Source organism: Ostreococcus lucimarinus, chromosome 2 (genome assembly GCF_000092065.1).
Source record: "Ostreococcus lucimarinus CCE9901 chromosome 2, complete sequence".
Lineage (NCBI taxonomy): Eukaryota > Viridiplantae > Chlorophyta > Mamiellophyceae > Mamiellales > Bathycoccaceae > Ostreococcus > Ostreococcus sp. 'lucimarinus'.
The window spans coordinates 228879-242018 of NC_009356.1; the positions used below are offsets into that span (position 1 = coordinate 228879).

Consider the following 13140-nt stretch of genomic DNA (forward strand, 5'->3'; position numbering starts at 1 on the left):
TAATTCTAGTTTCTAGTGCTTTCTACTCATCCAAGCCGTGTACTTGTGCTCGACGACATTTACGAGAGGTTCGAGCTTTACGAGCGCGTTCGACTCCGTCGGTCCGACTACCTCAACAACGCCACAACGTCCGAAATGCTGCGCCAGACTCAAGCCGCTGAGACAATAACACGTGTGATAGTGATCTCGACCCGTTCCAGGCTTGTCGCGCAACCCGCCCGCACCCTGTTCGGATTGGCAACAATCCAGAATCCACCCTTGCAGGGCGCCGTTCGCAAACGGAGCCGGCGCAGGGATCGACGACGGAAACTCTGCGGGCGTAAACAAAGTCGCCGCACACGCACCCATGGGACGAGCATTGAATGCGAAATCTCTTGGATCGATTTGAGAGCCTTCTGGTGTCACCACGTGTCGGCTTTGGTGAATAAACTGTTCGAGAAGGTGCGAGTTCGCGAGGGCCAACAGCGGAAAGCAACCACCTTGCCAGAACGAATAGCACCCATCAACGAGTTTGTTCGTTCGACCATTAAACCCGCCCTCGATCTCTCCTTGCCTGTTCGCCAACCAGCGCTCGAGACTCGCTAGATCTAACGCCCCAATGTCGCCCGCCAACGCGCACGCCGCGAGCCCGCAAAACGTGTAACCGCCGTGCGCCTCCCCACGCGGCTCGCCACCGATACCACCCTCGTAACTCTGACAGCTCGCCACGAATGAGCTCACACCACGCGTCAACTCTTCATCGAGGACTCCGCACAAGTGCGCGGTCGCCAACGCGGCGTAGCATCCTCGCGTATCGCTCTCGCCGCCTTCGTGCACGCGAAAGCCACCCGTGCGCGAATCCTTCAGAGACAACAAAAAAGCCCTCAAATCCGCCCCTACGATCGCCTCGCGCGCCTCATCGGTGCCGATCGTCACCAACGCGCACGTCGCCGCGTACGTCGTCGCGATGTGCGGCATCTGTCCCGGACCACCGCCGAAGCCAAAGCACGCGCGCTCGCCGCGTCGACTTCGGCAGCGCCTCAAAAACCGCACGACGTCCGACGCCAGCGCTTCATCGCGCTCGCGTAGGTCCACACCGAGGAGTGCGAGTCCGTGCACGCACCAGTACACGACCCACGCCCGCGAGGCGTCGAGCGAGGTGAAAGCGGTCGGGAGCGTTCTCAGGCCACCGAGCAAATACTCCACGTGTGCGTCCCTGGCGAGCGCGGACGCGCGATCGGGGCGCTCGTAGATGTCGCGCGCGATGTTTTCGAGGTTCAACACCGCCTCCGCGGATGCGGAGGTCATGTCGCTCGAGCGATCGCTCTAGGGAGGCGAACTGTGGCGGCGGGACGCGGCGTACCAACCAACTCGTGCTAGAAATTAAATAAGCTATTACGCGTCGAGCAACGCGCGACAACGGACGCGAACGAAGTGTTACCGTGGGTGCGACTCACAGTGGCTCAAGCAAGCGCTTCATCCACTCCACGCTCACGAACCGCACCATGTTGAGCGGTACCTGCCGAGCGGTGGTCGGGACGAGCCCCTTGTACACGGCGAACACGCCCTCGCGTCTGACCGTCTTCGCGATGCAATCTAACGTCCCAGAATACGGCATTTTACCGTGTTCGTCGGCTTTCATGCTCATCAAGCGCGACTTGGCGAGATCGATCGGGTTCGACGTCAGCGCGGCGACGACGCCGGCGCCAAACGACGCCCCGGTTTGCGCCAACAATCCATCGTTTAACGACGTGTGCTCGACGATGTAATGCTTGGCTTGATCGTACACCGCCATCTGACTCGCCGTGACGATCATCGCTCGATTCACCGTCGGCGCGCACCCTCGCCAGAGCGCTCCGACGCCTTCCTCTCTCGCCACTCGCATCAACGCGTCGGCGCCGTTGCGATAATTCCTTCGCAACTCCACCGGCAACCGTCCATCGGCCTGCATCCGCACCATGGCTAAGTCCGCTGGATTTCCAACCGCCGCGCCGATCGCGCCCGCGCCGATCCCACACATCGTCATCTTCCAAAACGGCAACTTTTCGTCGCCTTCGCTTCGCAGCGCCGCCTTGAGCGCGTCGTACGCCCCGAACTTGGTCCCTATGAACGACGCCTGTCGCATCAGCGACGCCGTGAGCCCTTTGTAAAGTCCGAGCGCACCTTCCACTCGCAGGACGTGCGCGAACGTGGACACCATCCCCGGCGCGCGCGTCGAGGCGCGCGAAGATGCGGCGGCCGCCGCTTTATCCACCTCGCCTCTGAGCTGCATGCGAACTTTGACGAGGTCTATCGGGTGCGTCACCGCGCCCGACGCCATGGCGCCCAAAGAGCCGCTCGCGAAGCCTTTCCACGCGGCGGGGCCGGAGGGCTGAGACAGTCCCGCGGCGTTTGTGCTCATCGCGCGTCGAAGTCTGGGACGGCTGAGGCGCGAGGCGCGAGTTACAAGGCAAACGTCGCCGCGGGCTAAGTCTTTCGTTCTATGGGCTTTTGATCGGCACCGCGGGCGTTCCAGAGTAATCCCTGCTTAACGGCGGCGAACCAATCGTTGTTTTCGCTGGCGTTGCACACGCTCGGGACGGGAAAACCGGCGACGCGCACGACGACGGCGTCGCCGCGGGCGAGCTCGGTTTGGAATTTGCCGTCGAACGCGGCCCAGGCGGTGTTGCGAGCGTCGCGCGGGCACGTGATGGTGACCACGACGGAGTCAGGCAGAACGATGGGGCGGAAAGAGAGGGAGTGCGGACAAATCGGGGTGACGCACAGCGCCGGTACGCCGGGATGCACCATGGAGCCGCCGGCGGCGAGCGAGTACGCCGTGCTCCCGGTGGGGGAGCTTAAAATGACGCCATCAGCGGCGACTTTGGTGACGTGATAACCGTCGACTGCGATATCGAGCTCGACCATGACCGGCTTCGGACCGCGATCGATGAGAACTTCGTTTAGGACGTATCGCCACTGCGACGACACGCCTTCGGCTGAGACGACTTTAGCCACGAGTCGGCTTCGCATCGAGATCGTAAAATCTCCCTGCATCACGACAGCGAGTTTCTTCTCCATGTCATCCACCCTGTGCGACGTGAGAAATCCGAGCGAACCCATGGCGAAAGGCACCACGGGGGGCATCGCCTTCGGGAAATACTTTGATGCCCACAAAATCGTGCCGTCCCCGCCCAAGACGACGATGAAATCGATAATCTCATCCAGATGAAAGCTTGCATCGCCTGCATCCCAAGTCTGACAATCACCCTGTAACTCGGCGAACTCATCCCACACCGCGCGTTCGAGCCAAGCGGTAACGCCCTTACTCTTCAGCACGCGCGTCGCGCGAATCATCATCTCCGCCGCCGCGGCGTCGTGAATCTTCTTCACCACAAGCGCATTCCTCGGCGCCTCGAGCCAGGAAAACTTACTGTGCGGCAAACCTTTCTGCTTCGTGCGGATCTTTCTATCGAGCGGTTCCAGGACTTCCACTCCCTCGTCGTTCGCCAGCACCAACTCGAACGCCGCCTTGAGCGTCCCTCGCGCCTCCGCCGACGCCGACGGCGGCGATTCGATCAACGACTGCGCGCTCGCCCGCCCTCGCCCACACGGCGGCTCTACGCCATCGTCCAATCCATCGCTATCGTCGTCGGCCTCGCCGCCGCCCGCGCTGCTCGTGAATCCTTCGCCTTGCTCGTCGCACTCGCGAACGACGAATTTGTGACTCTTCGTGCGGAAGCCAGCCAACCGCTTTTCCCTGGCGCTCGTCGTGAGCGACTCCGTGCTCTCGCTCCGGTGCACGCTGATTGGCTCGACGCCCTCGTCTTCGAAGCGCACGCCGCGCGCGCGCGACGACGGCGCCGAGGCGTCGACATCGGGACGATTACGCAGCGATTCGACCAAACGTTTGAGCTCGACGTTCTCGCGCTCGAGCGCGCGCGCGCGGTCCTCGGCGCGCGCGTCGTCGGCGTGGATAGTTTTTAGACGCTCGAGCGCGCGCTCGAGCGCGGGCACGTCGATCGGGTCGGCGCGGGACATCGCGCGAGGCGCGCAGTGCGTTCGAAGCCGACCCGCCGCGCGCGCTCGCCAATCTTCATAAAACGAATGAAACGACCATCGTCTCGCATCACAATTCAAATCAATCGGCGTTCGTCGAGGCTACAGCTCATCGTCCTCGTCGAAGGCGTTTCGACGACGATCAAAGTTAATTTTACCCACGCGTCCGCTCGCCGCGCCGCTCGCGCCGCCAGCCGCGTTTTCCAACATTCCAATCAACGCCTGTTCGCTCACCCTGCGCACGCGTCCCGCCCGCGCGGCGCGAAGTATGCTCTCCTCGAGCGCTCGCGCTTTTTCCGGCTTCACGATCGCTATTCGGCTCAGTCGCTCTCTCGCCGCGGGTTCGAGCGCGCTCGCGAGCGCCGCGCCGCGTCGCGCCTCGTCCTCCCTCGCGCGCGCCTCCGCGTTCGCCGTCTCCTCCGCGTTCACGACGCCGTCGCCGTCCGCGTCCGCCTGTCGTCGTCGTCGTCGTCGTCGTCGTCAGTCTCGCGGTTTCGTCGTCGGCGTCCGTCGCGCGCGCGCGTCGTCGTCGTCGTCGTCGTCGTCGTCGGTCAAAGTCGCGGTTTCGTCGTCGTCGTCGCGCGCGCGCGCCGTCGCGCGGGCTCGCGTCGCGTCGCGCGGGCTCGCGTCGCGTCGCGTCGCGCGCGCACCGTCCGAAGCGCCGCGGCGTCCATCGCGCGCGCCGTCGCGCGTCGCGCGGTGCCGCCGCACACGTCGACGCGCGCGCGATGGCTCGAGAGCAGAGGTGCGCGACGACGGCGCGCGCGACGGACGACGACGGCGCGAGGCGCGTCGAGGACGACCGCGCGATGGACGACCGCGGGTCGAGGACGCGGCGACGCGCGACGGACGCGCGACGGATGCGCGCGAGTTGTTTGAGTTGTTTGAGTTTTTGAGTTTCGACGCGACGACTGACGCGAGACGACGGACGCGCGCAGCGCGAACGACGAGGACGCGTCGACGAGCTTTTTCTTGGTGTCGCCGAGCGCGGTGGTGGGCGCGAGGAAGCGCGGGTCGGACGCGGCGTTCGGGACGAGGGACGGCGCGGACGCGCGCGACGGCGCGGAACGCGCGGGGAAGCGACGGAGGAGTTTGCGACTCGCGCGCGCGGCGCCGGCGCGGGCGAAGGATGATTGCGGCGATGCGCGCGCGAAGGGGACGGGCGCGGCGCGCGCGGTGCCGAAACCGCGAGTTTTGACGAAGGCGAACGCGAACGTTCCGGCGCCGAGAGGCGCGGCGACGAAAGTCGTCGGCGAGGTCGCGCCGGCGAAGAAATCGTTTCCGGCGCCGCGGTTGGATAAACTGCGGGGGACGTGAGTGTCGTGACGCGCTCGCCGCGCGGTCGGGTCCTCGAACGTCGCTGAGAAATAGTTACAAGCGTACTCAAATAGATTCCGCGAAGCGGACGACGTCGCGAACCGCGCCGCCGCGACACTGACTTCCAGAGCCGTCTAGCCCGTCGAAAGTTCGGGACCAGACGTCGTGCACGAACGCGCGCTCGCGCTCGAGCGCGAAGCGCGGCTCGCCGTGGACGCCGATGAGCCAAGGAAGGGGCTTTTCTCCGTTTTCTATGACGAATTCGAGCTCGAAGAATACCGGAGCGCCGACGGCGGCGTATCCGGCGTAATGCGAGTCTTGTATGACGTTCCGTTCTTCCCTGACGCGCGCGCGGAAAGCGCGCACGACGGTTTGACACTGCGCGATCATAGTCTTTGAAATGTCGTCCAATCCAAGCAAGCGCGCGCACAAGTCATCGATGTCGACTTCTCGCACCACGGCGGAGGCTTCGTCGCCGCTCAAGCCTCGATTTGTGAACTCGCGCAAGAACAGCTCGTCGTCGTATTCGTCACCCAAAATCACGCCATCGCCGTACTCGCGCACCGTGGAGTGCACTGACACGTATTGCGCGATGTACGCGACGTCGAAGCTCGGTTCGCGATCGGGAACGAACGCCGCGCGGACGCGTACCGAGCACTTTCGACCGAGCTCGTCCGTCACGCAGTCCTCGACGCGTCGCTGTGCGATGAGCCCACCTCGCGATCGTCGCGACGACGAGTCGATGATTTCCTCGCGAAAATACGCCAGCGTCCCGATGCGATTCTTGCGCTGTTTGAAAAGGCCTGGAAATTTCACGTGCTCGCCTTTGAGAACGTAGAGACGATTCGCGTCGCCAGAGCTCAAGTTTTCATCGATGTTCTCACTCGTGACCAACGTGGGCGATGAGACCGCGCCAGTGCCGTCGTACTGCGCGATAGCCTCGTGCGCTCGCGTTTTCGATGTCAGGAGTTCGTGCCAATGAGCGCCGTGGCTCACACTGTTGAACATGTCGAGCGAAGCGAAGAGGGAATCTTCGCCGCGCTCGGCTTCTGCGACCGACTCGCGCGCATTCCGCCACATTTCGCGGTACGCCTCCACACTCTCATCGTCTCCACCATCGCACGCTAAGCGTGCGAGCGGATATACCGCCATGATTCCCGCGCCCGCGTGGAGCGCTTGCGTGTACAAACTCGTCGGCTCGGCGGCGTAGCCGTTGAGATGCAGCGCGTGCGCGAGCGTGAACAACAACAGCGGATGCTTACCCGGTCTCACGAACTTACCCTCGGGACCTCCTGATTTAGCCAACCGCATGAGTTTCACCGCACTCGCGATCGCGCCGAACTGCACGCACATCAGTCGCGCCAGCGCGATCCACGCGTCTGGATAGTCAAACGCGACGTTGACGCACTTGGCGTACTCCTCCTCGGCGTGATTGTACAACCCCAGATCTTCGCACATTCGTCCCGCGAATACGTACGCGGCGACGCAACTGGGCGTGTGCTCGTACGTCGATCGCACGCATGAGAGACCGCGCGCGACGTACCCCTGCGCGCGATACACCGCGCCCAGCTGCAGCGACGCCTCGTAGTACTCTGGTTCAATCGCCAACGCGCGCTCCACCTTTTCCGCGAACGCGACCGCGGCCGCCCGCGCGCGCGGCGCGCCCTCGGGCGCCACCATCGCGTTCCTCGCGTCCTCCATCAGCTCCACGACCCTCGGATCGCGATCGCGCGCCTCGGCCGCCGCCGTCATCGCGCGCACCTCGGCGTCTCGCTTCGCCTCGTCCAGCCCCTCCCGCGCGCTCGCCTCGGCGTCCTCGCGAAGCGCCGCCTCCACGTCGTCCAGCGCGCGACGCGCGTCGTTCACGTCATCGTCGTCGCGCTCGTCCTCGTCGCCGTCGCGCGCGCGATCCATCGCGTCCGCGCGCGCGCCCTCGATCGCCGCTCGAATCTTTTTCGCATCCTCGAGCACGACCCTCGCGTCGCGTCTTCGCGCCGTCTCCGCCGCGCGCCGTCGCGCCGTCGCGTACGACGTCGCGCGCTCGAATCCATACATGCGTTCGATCGCGCGCGCGCGCGACGCGTCGTCGTCTCGCGCGTCGGTCGCGCGGTTTCCGCGCGCCGCGTGCGTTTTCGAAAAAGCGTTTTTTCGACGATTCGACTCGGCGCGCGGTCAAACCGCGACGCCGCGTCGTTCGCGCGCTCGATGCGCGCGCTCGTCGGCGGCGCGGACTGCGCGCGCGCGGGCGTCGCGATCGTCCTCGGCGGATTCGCGCGCGATCGCGCGTGGCGCGACGTCGCGCGCGACGACGACGGCGCGCGATCGTCGCGCGCCGTCGTCGACGATGATTTCGACGACGACGACGCGCGCGCGACGGCGACGGCGACGCCGACGCTCGGCGCGGCGCGCGACGGCGACGACGCCTTCGTCGCGCTGAACGCGCGCGTCGACCGCGCGGACGCGGCGCGCGTCGCGCTGGAGGCGATCGACGCGCTGGACGCGCTCGCGGGCGACGACGCGCTGGACGAGGCGTGCTTCGTCGTGGCGGTGCGCGACGACGCGCTCGAGCGGGACGCGCGCGAGGTGGACGACGCGGAGGCGTTTCTCGCGTTCGAAGACGCGCGAAACGGCGCGCGGGCGTCGCGAGCGGAGGGGATCGTGGCGAGGGCGCTCGGCGCGCGAGGGCTCGACGCGCGAGACGGCGGCGCGCTGGCGACGACGCTGCGGGCGTTGGAGGCGCGCGGGACGAAGACGAGGGTGCTGTACGCGCCGGCACACGAGGCGGGGAAGTTCGACGCGGACGGCGGGCGAGCGGCGATGGCGGTGAGGCATCGGTTGGGGCGGGCGGTGGAGGCGAGCGCGTTCGCGACGGCGCGCGCGTACGACGAGGACGCGGCGGCGAGATTGACGCCGGCAGCGGCGGCGAACGAGCGCGAGTCCCTGTACGTGTGATGGCGCGCTAAACTGAACGGTATTGTAATATTAAATCGACGAACGCGTTCGCTCACGCGGACGGTGGCGGCGGCGGCGGCGGCGGCGGTCCGCGCGCCGGCGGCATCACGATGGTCGGTCGCCCTCGCGCGTCGTATCGCACCGGCACGTACATCATCGGCTGCCCAGCGGCGGACGGTGGCGGCGGCGCGCCGCCGACGCCCATCTGTCCCATTGCCGCGCTCGGCGGCGGCGGTGGCGGTCGCGGAAGCCCGCGCATGCCGAACATACCGCCGCCGCCCATCGGCGACGGCTTGGCGCCGCCGCCGCGCGCGCCGGACGATCGCTTCTTTCCGTTCGCCTTTTTCCGCGCCGCTTTCGCCGCGGCTTCCTCTTCGTCGTCGCTGAACTCTTCCTCCTCGACCACTTCCTCGTCATCCTTACCGCTCGCGTCGTACCCCTTCTTATACAACCTCGCGACGTTCGGAATCCTCCTCGACCGCCCGACGACGACGAACACCTCGTCCCCCGTCTCCGCCGTCACCTCCTCCGGCAACCGCAGCGCGTACAGCGGCGCGCTCACCGGTCCAAACACCTCCTCGATCGCTCCCAACCCTCGCCGATCGCGCGTGCACAGCACGCTCTCCTCGTCCAGCGTCTCGTCGACGCCGTCCAGATCCGTCTCTCGCTCGCGCGTCGCGTCGCCCCTCCCGCTCTGCACCACCATCGTCCGTCCCACCACCGACACCACCCGTCCCACCGCCTCGATCGTCTCGTCGCTCCCGATCGCCGCCACCGGCGTCACCGCCCCGTCGTCGTTCGCGATCTCGTTCCGCGTCCTCGGCGGCGCGTCGCCGTCTTCGCCGTCCTCGTCGTCGTCGTCGTCGTCCCCCCCGTCGCGCGCGCGCGCCAACCACTTCGGCACGTCCCTCGCGCTCACGCTCTCGCACGACGTCGACCCATCGTCTTCGTCGCTCTCGCTCGTCGTCCACGCGCTCGACGAGCTCGCGTCGTCGCGCCGTCGCGCCTCGTCGAACGCGAATTCCGGCACGCGCGCCTCGTCGCTCGCGTCGTCGCGTCGCGCGTCGCCCGTCGCGCGGGCCGCCGCCGCGGCGACGCGCACGTCGAGCGGCGCGCGTTCGAGCGCGCGCTCGAGCATCGCGCGCGCCGTCGCGGCGCGACGACGCGAAGTGCGGCGCTCGATCGAGTCGTTGCGGGACGTCGCGACGACCGCCGGCACACGCGCGCGCGCTCGCGATCGCGACGACGCGACGGCGCGACGACGCGATGGACGTCGCGCGCGCGGTGCTCGACGGCGACGTCGCGGCGCTGGACGAGGTGGTGGAGCAATTCTACGGCGGTGACTCTGGCAAGGTGCGACGAATCGAACGCGCGAACGAACGAATCGGGACGGAAAGGGCGCGGAAGCGGGCGCGGGACGCGCCGAGACGGGATCGAAGGCGAGGACGAACGATGGGACGTCGATGGACGGGGCGCGAACGCGCGAGGGCGCGCGGAGGGACGAAAGGGGGGGGGGGGGATCGATGAGATGATCGACGCGCGAGCGAAGGCGCGGAGCGAAGGCGCGGAGCGAAGGCGTGGACGGCGCGACGCGCGACGCGCGACGCGAGGGGAGGACGCGCGGACGCGAAAACGCGCGGATCGGGACGGGCGACGAGAATTTGAGGACTGACGAAGACGGTTCGACTCGACGGCGACAGCGCGCGGAGGCGGAGAAGATTTTGCAGAGTTTGCAAGAGCACGAACAGACGTGGACGCGCGTGGATGGGATCTTGGAGACGTCTAAGAATGCGAATACGAAGTTTTTCGCGCTGCAAGTGCTGGATGGGGTGATCAAGTACCGATGGGGGTTGTTGCCGAACGACCAACGCGAGGGGATCAAAAATTTCGTGAGCAATTTGATCATCAAGTTGAGCGCCGATGAGACGACGTTTAGGCGGGATCGGGCGTACATCAACAAGATCAATAACGTGCTGGTGCAGATTTTGAAACACGATTGGCCGCATCGCTGGCAGAGTTTCATTCCGGATTTGGTGGGCGCGGCGAGGACGAGCGAGTCGCTGTGCGAAAACTGCATGAGCATCTTGAAATTGCTGTCGGAGGAAGTTTTCGATTTCAGTCGAGGGGAGATGACGCAAGACAAAATTAGAGCGCTGAAGACTTCTTTGAACAGCGAGTTCAAGATGATTCACGAGCTGTGCGAGTTTGTCCTGACGCATTCGCAAAAACCAGAGTTGATAAAGACGACGCTCACGACGCTCAACGCGTTCTTGTCGTGGATACCTCTCGGTTACATCTTCGAGTCGTCGTTGTTGGACACCTTGCTCGCGCTCGCGCCCAATCCGGCGTATCGCAACATCGCATTCCTCTGTCTGTCGGAGATTGGTGGTTTGAACGTCGAGGCGAAATACGACGCGCACTTCATCAAGCTCTACACCGTCGCCGTGGAACACCTGCTGGGCATCTTGCCTCGCGGCGTGAACATCGCCCAGGCGTACGCCAACGGTACGGATGACGAGCAGGCGTTTGTGCAAAACTTGGGCATCTTCCTCACTCAATTTTTCAAAGCTCACATCGTGCTCTTGGAATCGACCGCCGAGTTGCAGCAATCGATGCTCATCGGCATCGAGTATCTTTTGAACATTTCCTACGTGGAAGAACCTGAAGTTTTCAAGGTTTGCCTCGATTACTGGCACTTCATGGTGTGTGATGTGTTCCAATCCGAAGGCGGTGATGCCGGGGACTTCCGATTCGGCGGAGATGTCGTCGCTCAAAACGAGCGAGGCGTAAACCGTCGAGTGCTGTACGCCGCGCCGTTTAGCAAACTGCGCTTGCTGATGATTTCGCGCATGGCCAAACCGGAGGAGGTTTTGATCGTAGAGGATGAAAATGGGAACATCGTGCGAGAAACTTTGAAGGATAACGACGTCTTGGTGCAGTACAAGATTATGCGCGAGACTCTGATTTACCTTGCGCATCTCGACCACAAGGATACCGAAACGCAAATGCTCGAAAAACTGCACGCGCAGCTCAACGGTCGTGAGTACACGTGGCATACGTTGAACACGCTCTGTTGGGCCATCGGTTCGATCAGTGGATCCATGCAAGAGGATCAAGAGAACCGATTTCTGGTGACCGCCATTCGAGACTTGCTCAACCTGTGCGAAATCATGCGCATGAAGGACCACAAAGCCGTCATCGCGTCAAACATCATGTACGTTGTCGGACAGTACCCGCGCTTCTTACGTCTACATTGGAAGTTCTTGAAGACCGTGGTGAACAAGCTGTTCGAGTTCATGCACGAGACGCATCCGGGTGTGCAGGATATGGCGTGCGATACGTTTCTGAAGATCTCCATGAAATGCAAGCGCAAATTTGTCATTTTACAAGTTGGCGAGACGGAGCCGTTCGTCGACGAACTTTTGCGAGGACTGTCTGACACTATTCGCGACTTAGAGCCGCATCAAGTGCACACGTTCTACGAATCTGTCGGTCACATGATCGGCAGCGAGTTGAACCCGGCGAAGAGAGAAGAGTACGTGCAGCGATTGATGGCGCCTCCCAATGAGCAGTGGCAACAAATCATGACTCAGGCGCGCCAGAATAGTGAGTGCTTGAAGAATCAAGACGTCATCAAAAACATCTTGAACATTCTCAAGTCGAACACGCACTTTTGCATGTCTCTTGGCCAACCGTTCCAAAACCAAATGTCAGCCATTTACGCGGATGTTTTGAACGTTTACAAGCTTTACAGCGAATTGGTCAGTCAAAGCATCGCGGAAGGCGGGCCGTACGCAAGTAAGTCGTCCTTTGTCAAGTTGTTGCGCTCCGTCAAACGAGAAGTTCTTCGACTCATCGAAACATTTGTCGAACGCTGCGACGACCCGCATCTCGTCGCGCAGCAGCTCGTGCCGCAGATGTACGATCCCATCTTGGGTGACTATGCGCGGAACATTCCGGACGCGCGCGACGCCGAGGTGTTGTCGCTCTTCGCGGCAATCATCAATAAGGTGGAGACTGCGATGACCGATGAAATTCCGAAGATCTTCGACGCCGTGTTTGAGTGCACGTTGTCGATGATTACGAAGAACTTTGAGGACTTCCCCGATCATCGACTAAAGTTCTTCCTGCTTCTTCGTTCGGTAACGAATCACTGCTTCCGAGCTCTCGTTGCGTTGAGCCCGGCGCATTTGAAACTCATCATTGATTCCATTGTCTGGGCATTCCGTCACACCGAGCGCAACGTCGCGGATGAAGGTTTGAACTTACTTTTGGAGATGATGAAGTACTTTCAACTCTCCGAATACTGCAATCAATTCCACCAAAGCTTCTACTTGATGACGATGAGCGAGGTCTTCGCCGTCATGACGGATGGTTTTCACAAGCCAGGTTTCAAATTGCACGCTCTCATTCTGCAAAATCTCTTCACTATTAGCGAAAGTGATCAATTGAGTGCGCCTCTTTGGGACGTTGCGGCGAAGGGGGCGGGCGCTTATCCGTCCAACGCGGCTTTCGTTCAAGAGCACTGCGCGCAGTTGTTGTGCACCTCGTTCCCGAACATGCCACCAGCTGAAGTTCAAACGTTAGTTCTCGCGATGTTCCAATGCAAGAATGACCTCGCGGCGTTCAAGTCAACGTTGAGGGACTTCTTAGTGCAGACGAAACAATTTAGCAGCGTGGATTTTGCAGAGGAAGAGCAAAGCCGGTTAGCGGCTCAGCGACAAGCGCGGCTTTCAGCTATTCCGGGGATGGTCAGCGGCGCGAACGTCGGTGACATGGATGACGACGAGTAGATCGACGGCTCTTTAAATACTACGAAATCTAACAATAGCTAAATATATATAGTTCACACGC

General features: G+C 63.0%; 6 protein-coding genes across 6 annotated transcripts; 1 reads left to right on the plus strand and 5 right to left on the minus strand.

Moving 5' to 3' along the window:
* Positions 1-12: 12 nt before the first annotated feature.
* Positions 13-1287, minus strand: OSTLU_86397 (predicted protein; the record flags this gene model as incomplete). The annotated part of the gene is made up of 1 exon (XM_001416305.1): positions 13-1287. One exon carries the CDS (start codon positions 1285-1287, stop codon positions 13-15), a length of 1275 nt encoding a protein of 424 aa, XP_001416342.1.
* A 145-nt stretch (positions 1288-1432) lies between these two features.
* On the minus strand, positions 1433-2299 carry OSTLU_14154 (MC family transporter: uncoupling protein; the record flags this gene model as incomplete). The annotated part of the gene is made up of 1 exon (XM_001416306.1): positions 1433-2299. One exon carries the CDS (start codon positions 2297-2299, stop codon positions 1433-1435), a length of 867 nt encoding a protein of 288 aa, XP_001416343.1.
* A 146-nt stretch (positions 2300-2445) lies between these two features.
* OSTLU_35817 (predicted protein) lies at positions 2446-3390 on the minus strand (the record flags this gene model as incomplete). Its single annotated transcript, XM_001416307.1, has 1 exon — positions 2446-3390. A coding segment is annotated over one exon (945 nt), but the record flags the coding sequence as incomplete, so codon positions are not given.
* A 2010-nt stretch (positions 3391-5400) lies between these two features.
* On the minus strand, positions 5401-7248 carry TPR5 (TPR-repeat containing protein; the record flags this gene model as incomplete). Its single annotated transcript, XM_001416308.1, has 1 exon — positions 5401-7248. The coding sequence occupies one exon, from the start codon at positions 7246-7248 to the stop codon at positions 5401-5403; it is 1848 nt and encodes a 615-aa protein (XP_001416345.1).
* A 1090-nt stretch (positions 7249-8338) lies between these two features.
* On the minus strand, positions 8339-8992 carry OSTLU_29940 (predicted protein; the record flags this gene model as incomplete). The annotated part of the gene is made up of 1 exon (XM_001416309.1): positions 8339-8992. One exon carries the CDS (start codon positions 8990-8992, stop codon positions 8339-8341), a length of 654 nt encoding a protein of 217 aa, XP_001416346.1.
* Positions 8993-9552: 560 nt separating this feature from the next.
* OSTLU_29941 (predicted protein) lies at positions 9553-13079 on the plus strand (the record flags this gene model as incomplete). The annotated part of the gene is made up of 2 exons (XM_001416070.1): positions 9553-9639; positions 9987-13079. 2 exons carry the CDS (start codon positions 9553-9555, stop codon positions 13077-13079), a joined length of 3180 nt encoding a protein of 1059 aa, XP_001416107.1.
* Between the last annotated feature and the right edge of the window lie 61 nt (positions 13080-13140).